This window comes from Lynx canadensis, chromosome D1, assembly GCF_007474595.2.
Source record: "Lynx canadensis isolate LIC74 chromosome D1, mLynCan4.pri.v2, whole genome shotgun sequence".
In the NCBI taxonomy this organism is placed as follows: Eukaryota; Metazoa; Chordata; class Mammalia; order Carnivora; family Felidae; genus Lynx; species Lynx canadensis.
Window position 1 is genome coordinate 19,387,722 of NC_044312.2, and position 23,077 is coordinate 19,410,798.

At 44.5% G+C, this 23,077-nt stretch overlaps 1 protein-coding gene across 1 annotated transcript in view; it reads right to left on the reverse strand.

The window, feature by feature from the left end:
• Window positions 1–18,980, reverse strand: part of LOC115526194 (40S ribosomal protein S20-like) — a 38,537-nt gene extending 19,557 nt beyond the window's left edge. The window contains 2 exon segments of the mRNA XM_032595060.1: window positions 18,014–18,121; window positions 18,926–18,980. Of these exon segments, the coding sequence (XP_032450951.1) occupies window positions 18,014–18,121; window positions 18,926–18,980 (163 nt within the window).
• Between the last annotated feature and the right edge of the window lie 4,097 nt (window positions 18,981–23,077).

The following is a 23,077-nucleotide window of genomic DNA, read 5'->3' on the forward strand; positions in this document are numbered from 1 at the left end:
GATTTCCTATAAAATCTAAGCTCATCATTCAGTTAAAGAAAGATTTGAAAGTTGCTCACACATTCTTCATTTTAACAAGTTAGAGTTTACACACACACCAATTCACATGCACACACACACTCACTCACACCAGGTCCTTCCACTTGCTTCTGTAACTGCTTCTTGGAAAACATCCAAGCTGAGGCCAAGGAAATGCATAATAGAGAAGCTGCTGACTTTCCAAGCATCTGGTGAATTCACAACTTTCATTGAGCCTTACATAATGTATCATCAATATTCATTCTTTCATAGACATCTATCTTAGTCATTCCCACCTCCCCCGGGGAAACACGGTCAAGAGAAAACATAAAGGACACTCTATCACAAATTCTTAATGAACAGCACACAGGAGCAGAAACTCACTTCTTAGTTTTGCGACTCATTTTCAGCGTAACCTTAAAATATCACTTAAAACTACTTTTGCCATGGGTTCCGTAGCCCCAGACCAGAGAATAACACTTTCTGTGACACCGAGGTGAATCTTTTAAGCCTACCCACACAATAGTGTAGTATCTTGGATACTGGATTATCGGGTTCTCCCTAGGTTAGTCAAAACCTCTGTCTTGTAGCGTCTAAGTACTAATTTCCTCTACGAGGTGGTGGACCGGTGGTCTCAATTTCCTATTCCAGGCAGCAATCTCAATTCAGAGAGACGTGATGGAGCCCACACATTTGGAAATGAGATTCTGCCAAAATTGTCTTGGGAAAAATTGGTATAGTGGAGGGTGGGTGTCCGTTACAGAGTATGTCATATGATGCTCACATTTAATTGCTTATCCCAAATAACACTGCTTCCACCCTTCCCAGGCTTTTCCATATAATAAACGAATAAGAATGATATGTCTGCCCTCAAATTCATTTGTTGGGGCATTAGTATTATTTGTGCATTAGATTATTTGTAGGCGATAACGACGACTAGACTGCCCTCTAAGACTTTTAGGCTCCGCTCAACTCTGACCTTCTGTGTAATACTGGTCTCTGTATCCCTGGCATAGCATTTGGCACATGCGAGGTCAGATTAATCAGTTTTGAGTAAATAAATAAGAAAATGGCTAATGTAGTATTTTCTATTAGTTGGATGGTGGCCATAGGTCAGTGTTTCTCAGACTATAGTCCCGCATCATCCAAAGAACTCGTCAAAACATGAGATTCCCAAGCCCTACTTGAGGCTTACTGAATCCCACCCTCTCTTAGTAGGGCCCAGGACTCTGCACTTTTAATAAACTTCCACATGATTCTTAGGCACAGGTTGGTTAGGGGGCCTCTGCTTTGCTTTTGTTGTCTCAAAAAGCATCATTTTTGGCTTTGCTGGAACTCCTCAGTCAACCGGAAGCAACGATGGTTCTAATATACGAGGAAGTCTTATTCCAAAGGCTTCATGTTCCTACTTGGTTTGAAGACTCATATTTTTGATATTCCAAACACCTCTCCGGTGTTCAATCCATCTCTGATGTCAGATGCATGAAGCCAGTTTCTCTTTTAATCTGTTTTGCCATCTGATTGGCACGGATTGATTAGTTAAATTTTTCCAATAAAGAGAAGCTCATGGATCTTTGACTTAAGTGATGTGTGTGTGTATGTGTGTGTGTTTCTATGTGTGTGCATTGAAATGCTGTGATCTTCTTTTGTTTTGACTTGACTCAATTAATTCATCAGCTTGCAACTAGTCAAGTGTGACTTCTTAATAGCATGGGTCATGCTTACTCCTTCAATCAACTCTCTACCTGCTTTGTCTACGTCTTATGGAAAGGGTTCTTGGGGGGGGGGGGCATTTGTGGATTTTTATATCCAGTCAGGGGTAAAACACGCAAAAGTACACTCTAATAAATATCTAGGTCTACATTCCGGAAAGTTATGCTCCTTGGGGGCGCCATGGCATAGCTTTATGAAGGAGCCCCGTCTAACAACAGTTGATGGGAGTCAGAATCTCATGCAAGCCTTCAGAGCAGTTTTTCATCCAGTCTCCTCTCGCAGAATTGACACGTTTTACACTTCTGTCAACATTGTACTACGGCTTCCGTGACATGACTGAAACTCCCCGAGGGTAGTGAATGATGGTATGTCTTTTTTTCTTTCATTCTATCCTCCGTCTCTCCCAAAAGCATTAGGAAAAAAAATCCAAGATGAGACGCTCAGTTCTATGCAGGTGACAATGCAGTCATGTGAATTACTAATTAAGTATAACTCAATTTCTCAGACCTCAAGGTCCAGAGAGTTGAAAATCAAACATGGGGAGAGGAGTACACTGAGTCCCTCTGGTGAATCTGCTGGAGCCTCAGCTCCTCCAGGACCACCTCAGGGCCTCTGGATAGCTCACTCTTCCCCCTGAAAGTCTGAGGGTCCCCTCCAATGGTGCTAATCAAGTCTCTCCCCTGCTTGATGGCCTCCATTCTGGCTGCCCTGGGATCTGTTGATTTCACTGCTGAACACCACTGTCATTGATCTTCTCTCTTCCATGAGGTCCCTGATTCTGAGTTACTTTGGTCCTTACATGGTCTGGAATACTTCAAAACTTGTACAGGGCAAGATTGGGGTGGAAAGGAAAGAGAAAAGGTAGAAGAAAGGTTCTTCCTCCCCTAGCAGTAGAATGGCTTCAATAAGTCCAAACAAAATGTCTTAGAAAGCCAAGTCTCTCATTGCGCCTCTGATGTGAACATTATTTCATGTGATCGATTTTTCAGTTACTTTCATGAAACCACATCCCTCAAAGGACCAAAATGAAAATGTTGGCCACTGGTTGTCTCTCGCTTGGGGTCAGACAGCAATGTGAATTTGACCACACCCAAGACCAGGGCTCTCTGCTTCCCATCTACTGGGGACCCTGGGCAAGAAGAGGGCAGTGACCGCCCCCTCCTAGCTGTCCTGGTTTCAGGGCCAGCCATTGGCATGACAGCACTAGCCTGTCCACTCCCTGCTTCTCCTCTCTGAGACCCCGAGGAAGTAGGAGTCCAGCAGCCTGCCCAATGAGGCTCAAGTGGCCCAGAGCAGCTCCCTTCCAGACCCTTTGCTCTGCACAACTCAGCCAGATCTGCCGGAGATGAAGGCAAGGCCCCTCCAGCTACCCAGCAAAATTGCCAATTAAATCAGAGCAACTAAATTGGATCCAGTGGGTGTCTCTGACTCAGCTGGCCCTAGGGAAACAGTGACTGCCAGCAGGTGGTTCAGAGCAACTCTCTGTAATATTCATTTCGCGTTGCTTAAAGATACGAAAAAGACCAAGTCTACCAGCTTCTGGTGTTTGACAAAGCAGGCTGCTGTTGGATAATATCTGAACAGACAGCTGTGTCTGAGTGTGCCAGGGAAAACCTTCCCAGGCAATCAAGTAAGGTCAGCACAAATTCCTCAGACTAGCTAAGAACCGGGATGTGCCTAATCCCACGACAACCGAGGGGCAACTTACGTGCACTGTTGTTTCTTTCATACACACGCTGGTTCCTTCGCTCGTCATTCATTCACTAGTCACCCAACAATTATTTATGGAACTCTCATCAGTGCCCATCTCTGTCCTCAGTGCTGGGCACACACTGGCCCGGGCGCCACAAAGCCTGAAGGCCGGGCCCAATTCTGACAATGCTTGTACTTCCTCATGCATCGGTCAGAACCTTTCCTGAAAAACCTGCAGGACACAGTTCTTGCTAATATGCATCAAGACTGTCAGAAGTACTTAACTTTTTAACGGCACAATAGAGTGGCCCAACGAATGAAGCATGTATCCTCTGTATTCAACGTCAAATAGAAGCCTTGTCTAAGCCAGCAAGAGGGCCAATATCGCCTAATACTCAATCTAGTCCTTACTTCGTCCCTTTGCAAAGAAGGCCTGTACACAGTGCAAGGTGCCTATAGCTAGAAAGAACCCAACTTGGACGGTGCCTAGAAATAACACAAAACAACAAAATCACAACCACGTACAAGGCCTTCTGGATGAAGCCTTAGCCCAGCAGTAAATGAGGGCCAACAATGTCCGAATTCTGAATTAAATGTCACAAGAATGCCTTCCTGACCTCTGTCCCCTCTGGATACAGAGACGCATGTCTTCGCGTATGTCTTGCTCATACGCAGTGGGTCAGCTGGAGCCTTCCCGACACTCAGTGACTGGCATATAATTCTTATCAGCTTCTTTCCGCGGTTGTTCAGAACATATCAGATTATAAACAAACTAGAAGGGAAGGGAGGGAGAGGGGCTCTTAAGTTAAGCAGGAGATGACAGGAGAAGCTGAAAGTTGATAATGTGGTAAGAAGAAGAACTGACATCAGACACACAACTCTTCCCAGTAGTGAATGCTCTTAAAAATAGTCAAAGTTCAACCTGCTTATACTCCCCTGCTCAAATGATAAAATACGTGGGATCCAAGTTAAAAGCTTTAAGAAGATAACAAAGTGTTTTCTCCATTTCAATATATTTCCATCCAAAAATGATAAATTAAGTTCGCTTGTGTGGAAATTTCCAAGTAGTGCTTGAAATACCACCTTCCTCTAGAATGGCAGCTTGAAAAGTTTGTTAAAGTTCTCAGATGTATATTAAACCCTTTGACCCTCATAGCAACCCCGTGAGGCAAGGAGACCGATCTTGATTGTTCCGCTGTTCATCTGTCCTTTCGTTTATTCTGACAGCCAATGACCATTTGTTGATTACCTCTCTGTTCCAGGTAGTGCGCTCCCCTAGGATCCTGAACTCCCCAGTATGGCAGCCCCGAGCCCCATGGGGCGATCAAATTAATTAAAACTACAATCCCAAGTCTGTATATGCTGGACACAAGGGTAAAGGAGAGGAGGAAAATGAGAGTATGTGCTTGTCCTGGTCCAGTAGATGCTCGACAAGGTTCCGAATCTTCCTGTGGGAGGTGTCCTATGACTTCCCTTATCCTGTCAGCTGTTCTTTGTTCTATCTCCAATGTATCCCATCCACCTGCCTGTAAGGCAGCACACTGCCAAAACCAGTTAGGCAGGTGACCCTCTCTCCCTTTTCTCAATGATTTCCAAGAACCCCGCACCCACAATGGTAAGCTACTCTAATGACTCGTAAGTGGTCTACCGTTTTTATTGCTAATAACTGAAAATGTTTCCACTGAAACAATCCAGCTCTCTCCTTTCTTTGCCTTTACCTCTCATTTTCAGACGGGAGAAGCTCAAGACAGTAAAACTCTCTTTTCTCAAAGATGAGCTACATCAACCTCCACCTCCTGCTGTGCACATCTCTGACGTCCACCTCCAGAACGAGATCTGTCCCTTGAAGAATGTCTGACGCGCTTTCCCAGGGAATACCATGTCTTTCTTTCCACCAGGAAATCAGAGGTTGAAAATGAATGGTCTTCGGTGCCTCGGAGTTTTGAGAGGCTTGATTTCTTTTTTAAGCAGAAAACAGAGAATCAAGATGCAGATGGAAACGTTACCAGATCCCAGCAAGAAAAAACATGACGCAATGCAGAAACTAGGATGGGTCTGATCTCACAAGGGTGCTGGAGGCAAATCCTACGATGAATGTGGCTTATGAAAGAAATACGAAGGAAGTGACAGAAACGTAAAGAGGTGACTGTAGAGGCCAACGTGGAGATGCTTAAAGAAATTATGGAACAGGTTGCATTAAGCCCAAAGGAAAACGCGGACTCTGTTGTCACCATCAAAGGCTTAGCAAACATCTTCACCAGACATCAAACATTGGGGAAGCCCTGCAGCCTTAGCCAAAAAATTAAAATTAAAATTAAATAGGATAAAATAAAATAAAATAAAAACCACTAAGTGCTCCCCTGTGAAGACGGGCACAGTGAATGGATGAAGGGACAGTTGTGGGTCAGCACAGCTTTTCATTTTAAAAACCCTCTTCTGGCTCGGACCTTTCCCCCCGAATATCAAGTACTGACTGAACACTATGGTAGAACAGGCCACAGTGAAAGAGGCAAGTGGGTCCCCGCTCAGAGGGAAAGAGGATGATCTGAGGCTCAAAGCGAGGCCTGGATTCCAGAGGCCCCCATCCAGCTATAGGGGTTGAAAACCATCAAGCACGGGGCTTCTCTCTGCCCGACCCCGAATTAATATGAGCCCTGTGACGCTCCATAGCAGATATGGGCCACAAGGGTTCATTCCGCCCTGAGTATACTTCAGTCTACCACGATCTAACCTTCCTTCTTCCTCCCTATTTCCCAACCGCTGGATTCCAGAATGCAAACCAGCTCCCTCCTGGACTGGAGTCCTGTTTGGAGCACAGGTGATTTGCTGGCTGTCGCTGGGGAGCTGGAACCTGCAAAGCAGCGCTCTGACCTTAACAGGCCTGGAAGCATCAGCCTGGGGAGTAGCGTCACTGCTTTGAGAGCCTTATTACGATACCCGGCTCCCAGACCGACCCCCTAAGAATACTGAGCCCAGCCTGTGTTGGACCCAAATCTGCCACCTGCCTTGATGCTGTGACTGGGTACGTTCCTACAGCTGTGTTTATTCTCCCAGACCTGGTCTACCCTCTCCCAGCCAGCTGATAACTAAGACTCTAGGAAGCTTCCCATTTTAACTGTGTGCAGATCTGAGATACCAGCACCCAATCACACACACGAATGCGGTGGAGCCTTGTAGGCCCAAGTAAAGAATTTGGATTTTATTCTAAGCGTGACTGGAGAATTTTAGGCAGAGGAATGATAAGCTTTGCCACGCCTTTTAAATTTTTTTTTTTCAACGTTTATTTATTTTTTGGGACAGAGAGAGACAGAGCATGAATGGGGGAGGGGCAGAGAGAGAGAGAGACACAGAATCGGAAACAGGCTCCAGGCTCTGAGCCATCAGCCCAGAGCCTGACGCGGGGCTCGAACTCACGGACCGCGAGATCGCGACCTGGCTGAAGTCGGACGCTTAACCGACTGCGCCACCCAGGCGCCCCTGCCACGCCTTTTAAAAACGTAACTCTGGCGGGGCGCCTGGTTGGCTCCCTCGGCTGAGCGTCCGGCTCTTGCTCTCATTCAGCTCAGCTCACGATCTCACAGTTCACGAGTTCGAGTCCCGCATCAGGCTCTGCGCTGACGGTGCGGAGACCGATTGGAATTCTCCCTCTCTCCCTCTCTCTCTGTTCCTCCCCCTTCTCTCTCTCTCTCTCTCTCTCTCTCAGAATAAATAAATAAACTTAAAAGAAAAAGTAACTCTGGCTACCATGTGAAGAATGGATCTTGAAGCGGTAAGAGAAGATGCGAGGTAATAAGTTAGAGGTCCAGCTAGCCCTCTAGTACTTAACTAGTATTCACATGGTGGCCCAGGTGAGAAAGAGTGGTGAGTGGGAGTGTGGTAGAGTGGAAACAGAAACAAAAAGGTTAGAGATGTGTTTTCAAGGCAGCTGATTAACATTCTTAAAATTATTTTTTAACGTACTTATTTTTGAGAGAGAGAGACAGAGAGCGAGCGCAAGAAGGGCCAGGGCAGAGAGAGGAGACACAGAATCCGAAGCAGGCTCCAGGCTCTGAGTTGTCAGCACAGAGCCCGACGCAGGGCTCGAACTCACGAGCCGTGAGATCTTGACCTGAGCTGAAGTCGGGCACTTAACCTACTGAGCCACCCAGGCACCCTGATGAACATTCTTTTTTTTTTTTTATTTAATTTTTTATTTTTTAAAATTTACATCCAGATTAGTTAGCATATAGTGAAACAATGATTTCAGGAGTAGATTGCTTAATGCCCCTTACCCATTTAGCCCATCCCCCCTCCCACACCCCCTCCAGTAACCCTCAGTTTGTTCTCCATATTTATGAGTCTCTTCTGTTCTGTCGCCCTCCCTGTTTTTATATGATTTTTGTTTCCCTTCCCTTATGTTCATCTGTTTTGTCTCTTAAAGTCCTCATATGAGTGAAGTCATAGGATTTTTGTCTTTCTCTGACTGACTAATTTCACTTGGCATAATACCCTCCAGTTCCATCCACGTAGTTGCAAATGGCAAGATTTCATTCTTTTGGATTGCTGAGTAATACTCCATTGTATATATGTATACCACACTTTCCTTATCCATTCATCCATCGATGATTCACATTCTTATACAGATAAAAATGATGGCTGCTACCTTTGTCCATGTCAGGGGCACATGGGTTTAAACTGTAACACAACGAGGAACTCAGTAAGACATAAGTAAACCTCATGTTCATTCAGGACTAATTAGCACCAACATATTTATCCATACGTAGACGTTGGAATTTTCTAGGGCGACTCCTCCGGAATAAAACAATTATCTAAAGTAACCTCAAAGATGTAAACTTTAACAATCCTTTCTTCCTGGGACCTAATGATGTTCTGCTCTAGAAAGTACTCCTTCCCTAAAGAAAACTTTCCCAGCGTTAAGTGCAACAATAGAAAACTAACACACAAACCAATGCCGTGCAATGGAAGTAAGAGCATCGCAAAACATTTTGAGAGAGTCTGCCGGAGTGTGTTTCAAAAATGTATCTTGAGCGCCTACCATGAGCATATTCAAGAAGTTCCACCAGACAATATGGGTCACTGACAAAGATTCCTCCATCCATTCCCATGAAGAAACAACCTTTGGGATAATAGGCCACATAGCCCGGAATATGTTACACTCGTCGACAATATTTCCAACGTCATCACCAATTATACGTCAACACAGAAGGCATCTATTAATGCTCTCATTTGAATTCATTCAACTGCATGCAAATGGCTCAGCCAATGGAAGGATGGTTTGCCTTCTAATATAACAGTGCAGTTTCTACACCGCGGGCAGAAAAATCATTCTCCTTGCTGAGGAGTTCTTCACAGAATTGTTCATTTGCCTACCCCCTTTTTCAGGGTCAATCAATCTTATATCCTTTAAAATATGGAAATATATCATACAATTTTATCAACTGGAAGAGGTGAGTCAGGAATGGTCTAGTGGTGGCAAGCCTCATCATAGGCCCAAAGTATGTAGTTTATGGATTACATACATGAAACGCACCAAAACCTAGAGCAGCACCCAAGACTCAGGGCCCTGGTCTTACAGTGCTCCCAGATGTGTAGGGAAGTGTGTGGCCACATGTACTAATTAAAGTCTTCAAATGCAAAGTTGATTTTATACATGCGATGAAAACCCATCGTTGAATGAAACTCCCAAAGAAGACTATAAAGTAATACAAATGTGTAGCCATTGCTGTCACAGCATACGTGGAATTTCTTCAGTCCTATAATAATAGCAAAGATCCCTTCTCGATTTGGATTGTGATTCTGTATTTATAGAGGTATTTATACAAAGTATTCTTCAGGAGGAAACAGTCAGGACCCCAGCGCTATCTGCTATCTCGTGGTCCTGTCCCATTCCAACATTTTATCATTCTATCACCTTATACCATGTGTTTTGAAGATTTCGCCAAGAAATGCCACCCTTTCCCCACAACAAAATCTAAAAGAAATTCCCAAATTTGCAGTTTGAGACAGATGGCTTAGTTATGCAGTATAAGCAGCAACATCCTAACGAGATTGTTGATTTCACTTATGAAATTTGCCTCCGAACAAAGACTGATGGTTCTTGGAATTAAAAAAACAACACAACAGTGCTTCAGTAATCCCACCCGTGTATCAAATTATCAAAGGTCTTAGAAGAACAATGACAGGTACAATTGTTACATGTGTTCTTATCCCAGAGACCATCAGAAGCGAAGCCACCCTTGTGGCCTCGGATCTTTTATTTTATTTGCTTCAAGACAAAATGAAAGTAGTCTATCACCACATGGATTCCAGAAATGGGGCTTTAAAAAAAAAAATGTCGGGGCGCCTGGGTGGCGCAGTCGGTTAGGCGTCCGACTTCAGCCAGGTCACGATCTCGCGGTCCGTGAGTTCGAGCCCCGCGTCGGGCTCTGGGCTGATGGCTCAGAGCCTGGAGCCTGTTTCCGATTCTGTGTCTCCCTCTCTCTCTGCCCCTCCCCCGTTCATGCTCTGTCTCTCTCTGTCCCAAAAATAAATAAACGTTGAAAAAAAAAAATTTTTTTTTTAAATAAATAAATAAACGTCCAGCAGGCTCCCGGGGTAGTTTCAAACACAGGAGCTACTCAGATTCCAGGTTGGAAGCAGCATTTGTTTACTCTTGTGGTACCTGAGAGAGGATTTATACTACCAGACGCTGCCAGCTCTCTCCTAAAAAGGTTTTCTTCTGGTCGCCGGATGATCCCCTGCTAAAAAGTAGGTAAGGGCAACGAGGTCTTCTGCCAGCATCACTTACTGGAGCCAGATACTCCAAACTAAAACTCTAATAGGTAACAGCATCAACTCCACGATCTCAAAATAAACAGAATCTCTACAGCGACCCAGAACATACGTGACGTATATAATGCCTGCAGTCTATGGAGAGGCAGCAAGCACCTGGTCCCTTTAGGTTCTATCTACCTGGTCCAACAGATGTTTGGTACTTTTGAGGCTGATATCTAGCAAATTGATTTCTTTCTATACGTTTTTCGTTCAATAGTCCTTTCAGAGATAATGTATGCAAAATCACTGTTCTTGAAATGCCTTTATACATGCTTACTTTAGCAAGTTTTAAAATTATGCGATATGAAATTTATTTTTTTTTAACTTTTTAATGTCTATTCTTGAGAGAGAGAGGGAGAGACAAAGTGTGAGCGGGGAAGGGGCACAGAGAGAGGGAAACAGATTCTGAAACAGGCTCCAGGCTCTGAGCTGTCAGCACAGAGCCCGACGCGGGGCTCGAACTCACGAGCCGTGAGATCGTGACCTGAACCAAAGTGGAATGCTTAACTGACTGAGCCACGCAGGCACCCATGATGTGATATAAAACTTAAAAGGATATGGCAAACATCAGGGAGGAGGACTTTGGTTTCATCAAAGCCAGTCACCATGAACACACATCCATCTGGGATGGGAAGAGAGGAGTTCTGGTGTCACAAGTCCTAAGTGTATTAACGGTGTCTCCACCCACTAACTGCAAAACCCTGGAAAATTCCTCCAACATTTCCATGCCTCAGTCGCCTCAGCTAGAAAATGGGAATAACCCTATTTCCTCAGCCTACTTCACAAGATTAGTGAAATACTATATTCCTTTTGCAAATTTTAATTTCAATTCATGTAGCTGAATGTATGATCAATCAATTATAAAATTGGGATAATTTAAACAAGCAGAATAGAAAAAAAATCTCTCCCTTGGGAACCTGGAAGTCAAATATATCTCCTCAATCTCCAGAGTCAAGAAATTTCTTTTTTTAATTCTGAGAGATATGTTTGGTAACAAAGCCAATAATAGCTGAGCCCTTGCTATGTGAACATTTAATTCATTCTTGCCTCATCTCATTTAATTCTCACAGGAAGCTTACAAGGGAGATACTCTCTCTTTTTTAACAAAAGTTGTATGTGTTTTATATGAAGCAAAGGAAGACTTATTTTTCCTGAGCCTTTTCCGTATTTTTAACCAACTGTGTTTTTTAAACAGTCTGATAGGGGATAAGTCAAGCCCTTTCTCAGTTTTTTATATGACTTTTTTTTTTTTGTGGTTGTTATTTTGGGGCTTTAGGCTTATCTTTTTTTTTTTTTTTTTTTTTAATAAATCTGATGGACACACTGTAGTCCTGGTTCTAGTCTTTTTTTCTTTTAACTGAAGTATAGTTGATGTACAATGTGATGTTACTTTCAGAGGTACAACATATGGGTGAAATACTCTTACTCCTGATTTAGGAAATATGAGTGAAGCTTAGCACATTAAGTGTTTCTGCCCCCCGTCACCTCCCTAGTAGGTAGCTGAGCCAGCATTTGAGCCTTGGATAATCTGACTATAAAACCCATACTTGAAATGAATGAAACAGAGAACAGAAAAAAACAACAGAAAAAAATATTAACCAAACTAAGAGTTAAACAAAACAAAAGATAAACAAAATTGGCAAACCCTTAGCTAAGGAAAAAAGAGAAAAAACTCAAAGCAACAAAATGACAAATGAAAAAGGAGACATTACAATAGACACCACAGTAATTCAAAGGATCATAAGAAGTATAAACAATTATACTTTGTTTCAACAAACTGGACAACCCAGAAGAAATGAAAAAATTCTTAGAAACATCTAACTTATCAAGACTGAATAAAAAATAAATAGAAACTCTGAATAGACCAATTACTAGTGATAAGGTTGAATCAGTAACTTAAAATCTCCCAATGCAGAAAATTCCAGGATTAGATGGATTCACTGGTGAATTTTCCTAGACATATGGAGAAGAATTAGCACCATTCCTTTTCAAACTCTTCCCAAAAAAATTAAAGAAGAGGGGACATTCCCAAACTCATTTTAGAAGGCCAGCATTATCTGGATACCAAAACCAGAAAAGGACACTACTAGAAAAGAAAAATAAAGGCCAATATCCCTGATGAATACAGATGCAAAAATTTTAAATAAAATACCAGCAAACTGAACTCAGCAGCACATCAAAAGGATCATTCACCACGATCAAGTGGGATTTGTCCCTGGGATGCAAGCATGGTTCAACATACATAAATCACTCAATAGGCTATATTGCATTAATATAATGAATTAAAAAAAATACAGTCCTCTCAATATATGCAGAAAAGCATTCAACAAAATTTGACATCCATTCATGATTTTAAAAAAGACTCGACAAATTAGGCATAGAAGAAACATATCTCAACATAATAAAGGCCATATATGACAAGCTTACAGTTAACATCATACTCAATGGTGAAAGGTTAAAAGCTTTTCCTTTCATTTCAGAAACAAGACAAGAGTGCCCATTCTCACCACTCTTTTTTTTTAACGTTTATTTATTTTTGAGAGATAGAGAGACAGAGTACAAGCAGGGGAGGGGCAGAGAGAGAGAGAGAGAGGGAGACACAGAATCTGAAGCAGGCTCCAGGTTCTGAGCTGTCAGCACAGAGCTCAACATGGGGCTTGAACCCATAAACTGTGAGATCATGACCTGAGCTGAAGTCGGATGTTCAACTGACTGAGCCACCCAGGCGCCCCTCATTCTTACCACTCTTATTCAGGATAGTACTAGCTAAAGCAGTCAGGCAAGAAAAATAAAAAGTACCAGAAGTACAAAGGAAGAAGAAAAATTATCTCTATTTGCAGATGAGATAATTTTATATATAGAAAATTCTAAAGACTTACCCAAAATCTGTTAGAGCTAATCAATGAATTCAGTAAAGTTTCAGCATACAAAATTAACTCAACAAAAATTAGTAGCATTCTTCTACAATAACAATGAAATTTCTGAAAAAGACATGGGTTCCATTTACAGTAGCATAAAAAACAATAAAATATTGATGGCTTCCTGTCTTACATTGAGGTCTTTCATCCATTTTGAGTTTATTTTTGTGTATGGTGGAGAACAAACTGAGGGTTGCTGGAGGGGTTGCGGGAGGGGGGATGGGCTAAATGGGTAAGAGGCATTAAGGAATCTACTCCTGAAAGCATTGTTTCAGCATATGCTAACTAATTTGGATGTAAATTTTTAAAAAATAAAATTTAAAAAAACAATAAAATATTTAGTAATAAACTTAACTAAGGAGGTAAAAGATCTCTATGCTAAAAACTATAAGACATTTATGAAAGAAGTTGAAGAAGACTCATATAAATGGAAAAACAACCCGTGTTCATGGATTGAAAGAATTAATATTATTAAGATGTCAATAAAACCAAAAGTCATCTATAGATTCAATGCAAACCCCATCAAGATCCCAATGGCATTTTTTTCATAAGTAGAAAAAACACTCGTAAAATTTATATGGATACACAATGGCCCGAAATAGCCAAAGAAATCCTGAAAAAGAAGGGCAAAGCAGGAGGTATCGCACCTCCTGATTTCAAGCTATGCTATAACGCTATAGTCATCAAAACAGTATGGTACCGGCATAAAAACAAACACATAGACCAACAGAACAAAATCGAGAGCCCAGAAATAAACCCAATCATATGTGGTCAACTAATATTTGACAAAGGATCCAAGAATACTCAGTGGAGAAAAGATAATCTCCTCGATAAATGGTACTTGGATAATTGGATGTAAAAGAATGAAACTGGACCCATATCTTACATCACTCACAAAAATTAACTTGAAATGCATTAAAGACTTAAGTGTATGTCCTGAAACCATGAAACTCCTAGAAGAAAACAGGAATAAAATTCCTTGTCATTGGTCTAGGTAGTGACTTTTTAAATAGTGACACCCAAAGCACAAGCAACAAAATAAAAAATAAACAGGCAGGGCTACATCCAACTGAAAAGTTTCTACGCAGCAAAAGAAGCCACCAACAAAGTGAAAAGACAACCGATAGAATGAGAAATACTATTTGCAAACCACATACCTGGTAACAGGTTAATATCCAAAACTATAAAGAACCCATACAACTCAACAGCATAGTAACTCAATTACAAATTGGGCAAAGGACCTAAATGGACGTTTCTCCAAAGAATATACATGAAAGGCCAACAGGTACATGAAAAGCCGCTCAACATCACTAGCCCTTAGGGAAACGCAAAACCACAATGAGAATTCACCTCACACGCGTTGGAATGGCCATCGTCAAAAAGACAAGAGATAAGCCATTACGGCAAAGATGCGGAAAAAAGGAAACCCTTGTACCCCACTGGTGGGAATGTAGATTGGTACAGCTACTATGGAAAACAGTATGGAGAATCTTCATCAGATTAATATCATCCAGCAACTCCACTTCGGGGAATATATCCAAAGGAAATGAGAACACTAATTTGAAAAGATATCTACACCCTCACGTTTACATAACATTATTTACAAAGCCAGGATGTGGAAACAACCTAAGTGTCCATCAATGGTTGAACAGATACAGAAGCTATGGTATACATATACAATGGGATATTATTCAGCTATAAAAAAAAAAAAAAAAAGGAAAGGAATCCTACCATTTGCAACAATATGGATGGACCTTGAAGGCGTTATGCTAAGTGAAACAAGTCAGACAAAGATGAATCCTCTATGATCTCATACGTGGAATTTTAAAAACAAAACCGAACTCATAGAAAGAGAGATCAGGTTTATAGTGACCAGAGGGGGAGGGTGGGTGGGAAGAGAGAGGAATGGAGGAAGGGGGTCAGAAGATGCAAGCTTCTAGTTTTCAGATGAGTAAGTCCTAGGGATGTGATGTATGATGCCTATAGCTAGTGCTGCTGTATTGTATACAGGAAAGTTGATAAAGACTAAAGAGGTCACCTGACAAGGAGGGTTCCCCCCCCCCTTTTTTTTTTCTTTTCTTTTTATCGTATCTATACAGAAAGGTGAATGTTAGCTGAACCTATTGTAGTAATCGTTCCATAATATATGGACATCAAACCATCACGCTGCACGCCTTCAACTGATACAGTGACGTGTGCCAATTGTTTCTTGGTAAAACTCGGGGGGAGAATCCATGCTTGTGACGACTGTTTAGATGATCTCCTACAGAGCTGTGAATTCTTAACCCAGCACCTTCCAGGGCAGCCTCCGCACCCTCCTCCCCATTCCACATCCGCTCACCGGTTGTCTGCAGCTCTGGGCTGTTACTCCTGTTCTCTCTTCCTGAATTCGTCTCCTCTCACTTGCTGAATCCTCTGCAGCCTGTCAGACTCACCAAGAGCCTTGGCCTGAGCCTATGTGTCTCTAACAAAATCCCATTTCATACTGATCACTGTCTATTGTTGCGTTAATTGGTCAATCACGTCTCAGATGTGTCCTCCAGCTTGGCTCTTCTGTGAAGGCATCAGATGTGTCTCCCGTCTCCCCCCACCAGTGCCTAAGCCCATACTTGGTTGACAGAACATTCCTTTCTTTCTTTTTTTGTTTGTTTGTTTATTTATTTAGTTTGAGAGAGACAGAAAAAACGAGAGCACAGGTGGGGTAGGGTCAGAGAGAGGGGAAGACAGAATCCCAAGCAAGCTCCGCACCATCGGCGCAGAGCCCGATGTGGGGCTTGAACTCATGAACCACGAGATCATGACCCGAGCCAAGATCGAGAGTCCGCCCCTTGACCGACCGCACCGCCCAGGCGCCCCTAACAGACCTCTTCTTAAACAACTGCTTGCAGACATGAACAAAGCTTTTATTGGCCTTACTCAAGTCCAGCCTGGCTTTCCCATTCCTGACGCCACTCCAGGCAAATACGCCCAAACGACACGCTGTGCACGAGTGAACAAGACCAACCTCTTCACGTGATTGGGAACACAGACAAACGAGCAAAATGTGTGAGGCGAAAGACGTGTTAGGCACCCAGGGGCACGGCCACCCCAACCTCTGGGGCCACAAGAAGGTTATTTGGCAAGTCTGATGCCGACACTGAACTTATAAGGATTGTGTGGTGGTAACGACAACACATGCTTACGGAACGTGTCCCCCACTTCCTGGCACTTCAAACGTGCCACCTCGCGTAACCCTCTCGATAATTCCGTGAGGGAGAGGCTATGGTTATCCCATTTTGCTGACAAGAAAACTGGGGGCTGAGGTAGAATAATTAAGCCCAGGGTTATCGGTAAGCGGGACGAGGAAGACTGAAGCCCAGGCAGGCTGGCTCCCAGAGCCCACTGCTTTAACCAGTATTCCCGCCTTCCTCTCAGGGAGGTTAGTCACTGAGGAGGGAGAGAAAGGACGGTCCGGGCCGAAGGCCCTGCACGCGTAAAGGACACGTGAGAAGCTCAAGCAGCCTGCATAGCGAAGCTGAAGGAGCTTTCTACAAGCCTCTGACAGTTCCAGGTGAGGCTCTGGTTCCTCTGAGATGGACATTTCATCATTTTCCAACGAAGGAACAGTGTAGCCACTCAGCCCTGGGCTGTGCCGTACAGAGGCCTTTTGTGAGCTGTGTCCGCCCTGCCCGCCTGTCCTCGCGGCCCAGTGTGGGCCCTGCTGTGCATCAGCAAGCAGATCTCTGACCTTGCCTCAGCCCCGTGGAATGAAGGGATCCGGAAGGATCCCAAGAGCTACCCTAGCTCATCTCTCTGCTTCCAGAAAGGACTTTTCTGTACTGTCAGACTCCTAGGGAAGATACCGCAACTCCCTTGACCTCCCACTGCCGTGTCAAATCACCCTTTCTATGAAGACACACTTCTTTGGGTCTAATATAATTCCTTCCTGCTCAAAAAGCCTGGCTTCTCAGCTCTGTCTTCTTGTGTGGCAGAACAGTAGGTGACCTCTGAAAAGACTGCCTCCAACACCTGTGACACAGCCACCCTTGGACCCTGGGATCTGGATTTTCCTCCTGGCCCGACCCCTTGCGAGCCGTGTGACATCTGACAAATCACTCAACCTTTCAGTGATTCAGGTTCTCATCTGTAAAATGGGCACAGTCATACTTGTCTCTGAGGACGAAACATAGACAAAAGACTTCACACAGTGCCTAACTCATCATAAACGCTCATCAAATTGGAGCCTAAGAAGTGAAAAAGCTAATCTCTTGGGCACCTGCAAGTCCGTACACAATTTGGGGACTAACAAAGCTCTGCTCAGCTTTTCCAGAAAGAACAACAACAACAACAACAACAACAAACAACAACAAACCAAATGCCTGAAAATAGTGAGTACACCTGTAGCCTTCTTTTCTACCAGTATGCAGAAATATTTGTAAGGAGCAGTTACCTATCAGTTACGCGTCAGTTATAAAAGTGTTAAATGAATCCATGAAGGCAAAGAAAAAAAAGAGAAAGACACAAGCACCATCCTGCCGTTGCCATGACAACGAGGCAGGTTACCTGGACAAAGATTTTGGAAGTCTCTTAAAAGAATAGCCAGAGATGTTTCCATCCCTTTGGGGAGGGACAGAGTCTTTCTTTATCTTCCACTAAAATGCACTTGTATGCTGAATGTGTCCCAATTAACACAGGGCAACATCTGAGAGGAGCGAGGACAGGACGTTGTGAGCAAGCAGGTGGTGGGATGGAAAGAGAGTTGGCAGGGGGCTGCGAGGTAGAGGCAATATCAGTGGAAAACGCCAAGATCAAACTGCCAGGATCTGCATTGTTTCATTTAAAATGCCCAAAGAGCATTCACTCAAAAGCCTCATCCTCACCCACAAAGACCCCCAACCGCCGCAGATTAACTTTATAAGAAATTGAATCTTCACCGAGAACACTCTCGTTTCTATTAACAGTAGCGACACGAAGAAAGTGATTAAAAACTGTGGTGGGCAAGATTTTTCCCTGAAAGTCATTTTTTTCATACGTAAAGGAATAAAGAGCTTGGGACTCATGACGCGCGTCCCCCCCTCCCATCTCCTCGGGTGTTGCATACAGGTCGTGTGTCTGTGTATGTATGTGTTTCCCTCCTACGATCCGCAGTTTACACGTAACATAATAATCTTGCACACCTCTCTCTCATTTTTGAGTTAATCGATAGCATTTTTAAAGCAGCAAATAGGGGCTATTTGTAATAGTATTTCCTTTAATTGCATATTTTTCAAACACAAGACTATTAAAGTAGCTGTCCATGAAAGCACCCATTCAACTCTCCTCTGAGGTGCCCCTTCATTCTGAAAGGGCTCACTCGTCAAGCTCAATAGCATCTCTTGGCTGCCTGAGAAAAAGCACTGGAGGGAAAAAAAAAAAAAAAAGCAACCTATTTTCCAGATCAAAGTAATCCCTACTCCATTGCCATGGCTGCAGACGTCTCTTTCTTCTTTTCATTGACCAGACAAGGTCCTTCTCAGCGCCCTGCTTCTTTTTTTTTTTTTCTTTTTCTTTCTTTTTTTTTTTTTTTTTGCCTGAATTTGTTTTCTCGTTGGGAAAAGTGGTCATTAAGGTATTAGTTTAGGTTGATTGGTTCTTCAGCAACAGAAGAGGCTTCTGATGCTTTGTTATCTCTGACACGATCTCAAAACAGTGGCCTGATTATTGTACAATATAGAAATCATAACTCAAGGCAGCAGGCTTCCCGTTGAAACCCATGCAGTGAATGTGGGTTTGTGATTACACGCCTAACCTACTGGACTTTTCGCGGCTGCCTTTTGGGCCTGAGTGTCTGGCCACATCCCCGGACATTGCGTGGGACTTCACCTCCCTGCCCTGGCCGTTGAGCCCCCCTCCCGTGGACCCGAATCCCACCCCCCCTCCAGTTGTTGAGGCCACTGAGCACTTGCCTCCATTTACTCCAACCAGTGGCGCATTCAGTAGAAAGAATGGGGAGAGGGAGAGGGATGGCTTTGATGTGTCCCGGGGCAGGAAATCACTTGGATGATTCTTCCAGGGCCACTTGGCAGCAGGTAGAGGGTGGGACAGCTGGTGGGAAGGTCGGCGGCTGGGATGTGACTGCTCAACCGTAGCGGGTTGACTGTGCTGCCCCTGCAAACTTAGAAGTTTATTCCTATCGTCTGGTAGGCGGTAGGGATAAGGGAGAAAGATCAGAGGGCTTGGCACATACACCTGGGAAAAGGAGAATTCCAAACTATCAAATAACATGCCGGAAGCTTTCATTGACTTTTCAAGACCAACTGACCCAAGTCTTCAAGCCCAATCTGATAAGGACGTATGACTGCCAACACCCAAGAGGTGGGACACATGGTAGTTAGCCCCATGGAGCCTGAATCCAGACTTCAAGCCTCTCTTTCTACTCATCTGCCAAAATACAGTTGGTAACAGGTTCGCTGTGGGGAATAATAATAATAATAATAATAATAATAATAATATGTGCCATACTCACTATGTGCCAAACACTGGGCTTGGCACTTGATACATGGTGTCTCATCTCCTGCTTGCCACAAGCCTATGGAATATTTCCTATCCAACGCCCCCTCTTTCTTACAAGGAAACAGGTGTAGGAACCTGAAGTAAGTTATCCAGAGTCCTGCAGCTGGAAAGTGAAGCGGGATTCAAACCCAGTCGGCCCAAACTCCAGGGAACTATCAGCCAGTGAAATCCTGTACAAAGTATTGATTCCGGTACAAGACACTCAGCAATATTACTGAGCGTTCATTTTGCATCGCCAACATTAATTGTCAACCTCCCTCTGTGGCTTCGTCCAAACGAAGAAAAGTACGCGATGGGGCTTCGGTCAGTGAAGGCTTTGTGAAAGCAAACGCGGCAAAGTTAATTACGGTGACTGGAACTGGCACACGGGATAACGGACAACATTTCTTGACTCGAAAGTTCCGTGGAGATAAATAGCGCTTGAGGCCTCCCTGGGGGAGGCGGGAGGCGGGGGGCGGGGGGGGGGGGGTCGGGAACGGGAGCTCATTTCTAAAGGCGGCGCGGCCAAGAGGTATGGCCAAAAGGTCTACAGACACTGGCGTCACGGCCGCCTCAGCTGGGTGCAGGTGGTGATGTGGACGGTGCTTCTGCATCAGCCGCAGGGAGAGGGCGAGCAGAGCCGAGGGACACAACCCAGTTAGCCATACCAGAGAACGCCTGACCACACACTCCCTGCCACCCATACTCAGAAAATACGTTCACAGAGGCTCTAAATCTTTCCCTGTTCCTATGTGAAGACGCCCGCAAGGAATCCGGTGCTCCTACAATCTACAAACTCTTAGGGAAACCCAGAAAGCTTATTTGGAAGCCTCCTTCGTTTCCTTATTGGATTAGTATTTACTGAAACCCCTCTAAGTGCCAGGCACAAAGAATATAAAAAGGATCGACTAGGTCCCTGACCTGTGGCAGGAGGAGGAGTTAAGTGGTCAATACTGAAGCGGACCGTATTATGTCATTTGAGGGACCGGTGTCCGGAGAGCCCTGGGAAAGACGGCGAAGGCCAGGGGTGGCTAATTCTGATGTGAAGGTAGAAGAAAGTGGGGTGGTGGCAGGGGGTGGGATCCTGGAAGGCTTCTCAGAGGAGGTGCCGGGTGGAGACGAGGGTGAGGCAGTATGTGACTGAGGTCCTGACAACTAAATCTGGCTCCGTCCAACGTTCTTGCCTGTTGTGCGTATCAGTAAGAATCATGGGAACCCAGAGCTCCCTCAGAGGCTGTGGAGGACACACAAAATAAGTAAGAGATAGGTGCCCCCTCCCTCCGGACACTTAAGATGTGATAGCGATACAATCCCAACTTTGGCTTTACCACTCTGCAAAGCCTTCTAACGTTTCACACGCTACAGAGTAAGAGGAAGCTAAGCGTTAGCGGGAGGCTGGGAACACTCCTGAATGTGACCGCCAGCTGGCACCATGGGAACGCCTACAAAGAGCCCAGTCGCGAACATGGTTCTTAACCATCGCCTTGGAGTCAGGTCAGCTCCCCCACACGCTGTTTGAACTTGGGCAAGCCACCTAACCTCTCGGAGACTGTGTCACCTCATCTTCAAAATGGAGATCCTAACGGCTCCCATTTCTAAGGTAGTTGTGAGGGAAGTTGAGAGAAAGCAAGAAAAGTGCCTGGGTCAAGGTCTACCAAGAGTAAGCTCTCAGTAATAACAATAAAGTTACGGGATGCTTATGATTTATAGTTATTTACTTTTTAAAGAAGTGCGTTTAAGTAATATTATTCTTGAGCTGGGTGACACGGTGGACACAAATACAGCTAATGGCCACGTTTAGACTCTTAGCACGTGCCAGTCACTGTTCCGGACACTTTACATGTTTTATTTCAATTCACTGGATCCTCACGACACTAGGAAAGGTATTATCATCCCCAGTTTACAGGTAAGAAACCTTGGCCACAGAGAAGTTAAGTCACTTGCCCAAGGCCGCACAGCAAAGCCAGGATTCCAACAGATGGGAGGGTGGCTCAAGCAAGCTGTACTCCCAGCCACTCTGGGGTGCTGCTTCTCGTCACAACGAATCAGACACGACCCTCGAAAAGAATGCTGGGAGGCGACCTGACGTATGATAAGTCTCCGGAGAAAGAAAAATCATAAAAGTACCCAAAGAAGAGCTGATGAGATTGACCCAACCCAAATGGGGACATCAAGCAAAGGGAACCGTGAAGAAAAGCAGGGGCGTGCTGCGTCGTGGAAGCAAGAGGAAAAGAGTTCGGAAAGAAGCGGGTAGGTGGTGGCCGGCCACGCCAGGTACCACAGTGATGGAAAGGTGGAGGAACCTTCAGAACAACTAGGATGTAGCACAGCGAGGAGCGCAGTTAAGGGAGAGAGCAGATACCACGGAGGGCGGAGGGTAAAGCCAAATGACAAGGGATGATAGGGAAGCGACACCAGTCGCTGTAGACTTCCCTTTTGAAAAGGTTAGTAACAAAAGGGAGGCGAGAGAGGAATGCCAGTTCAAAGGATTTTTCCCCTCCCAGACGAGGGTCCTTTGTTTGTTATCAGAATGGAACTTACGCGTAGAGAAAGAGCGGAGGTGCGGGAGACAGTTGTGGACAATTTATGAATGAGCGGAGAACGTGCACAGCTTCTGTGGGGTGGCTCCAGCGGGGGCTCTGGCCTCGGCCAAGAGGGACGCGCTCCTGCCTCTGATTCAAGAGGGAAGACGGGACGGAAGGAGACAGAGAGACATTTTGATATGGAGGGGCGGTGAGACAGCTCCCAGGAGCTGGTTCTAACCTTCTCGGCACGGACAGTTCTGGGAAAAGAAGCAAGGATGTTGCTGGACGCTGTCTGGGCAGCTCACGATGGAGATGCCATTTCCCCTTTTGGGCCGGCTGGCAAACTCTTACTAACCCTTCAGAACCCTGACCACCTCCTCTGACCCCCTAGGCGCCAAGGCAGAGCCGGGGCTCGGTCACCCGCACTCGTTCACTTATCCCTCCCTTACTACATTAGTCGCGCCGTCTTGTAATTAGTTTCGTTTACGTCTCTCTCTTCTTTCAGTCTGAAGTCCTGGATGGTGGAGACCACATTACACTTACCTTAATTTCTCTCCCACCTAACCAGTATTAAAAGATACGCAGTAAATGGCACGTCGAACGAATAAAGACATCAGTCCGTAAGCCACACATAAAAGGACTCCAATTCGGACCCAGAAAGGGAGTAGCGTTTTCGAACTAGCATCCTAAATGTCTAGGTTCGTTTCAGATAGAAAACAGTCTGCTCTTGGGCAATTACCCGAACCTCTCTGCATCTAATAACCCAAGCTCTGAAAAATGGGGGCACGATCCATGGAACTGTGGGCTTCATTAGTGAATGCCAGGAAAGGGCTTTTTAAGTGGCAAAGCAGATAATTACAGAAAATGCCTCTGAGGGAGAAAGATGAC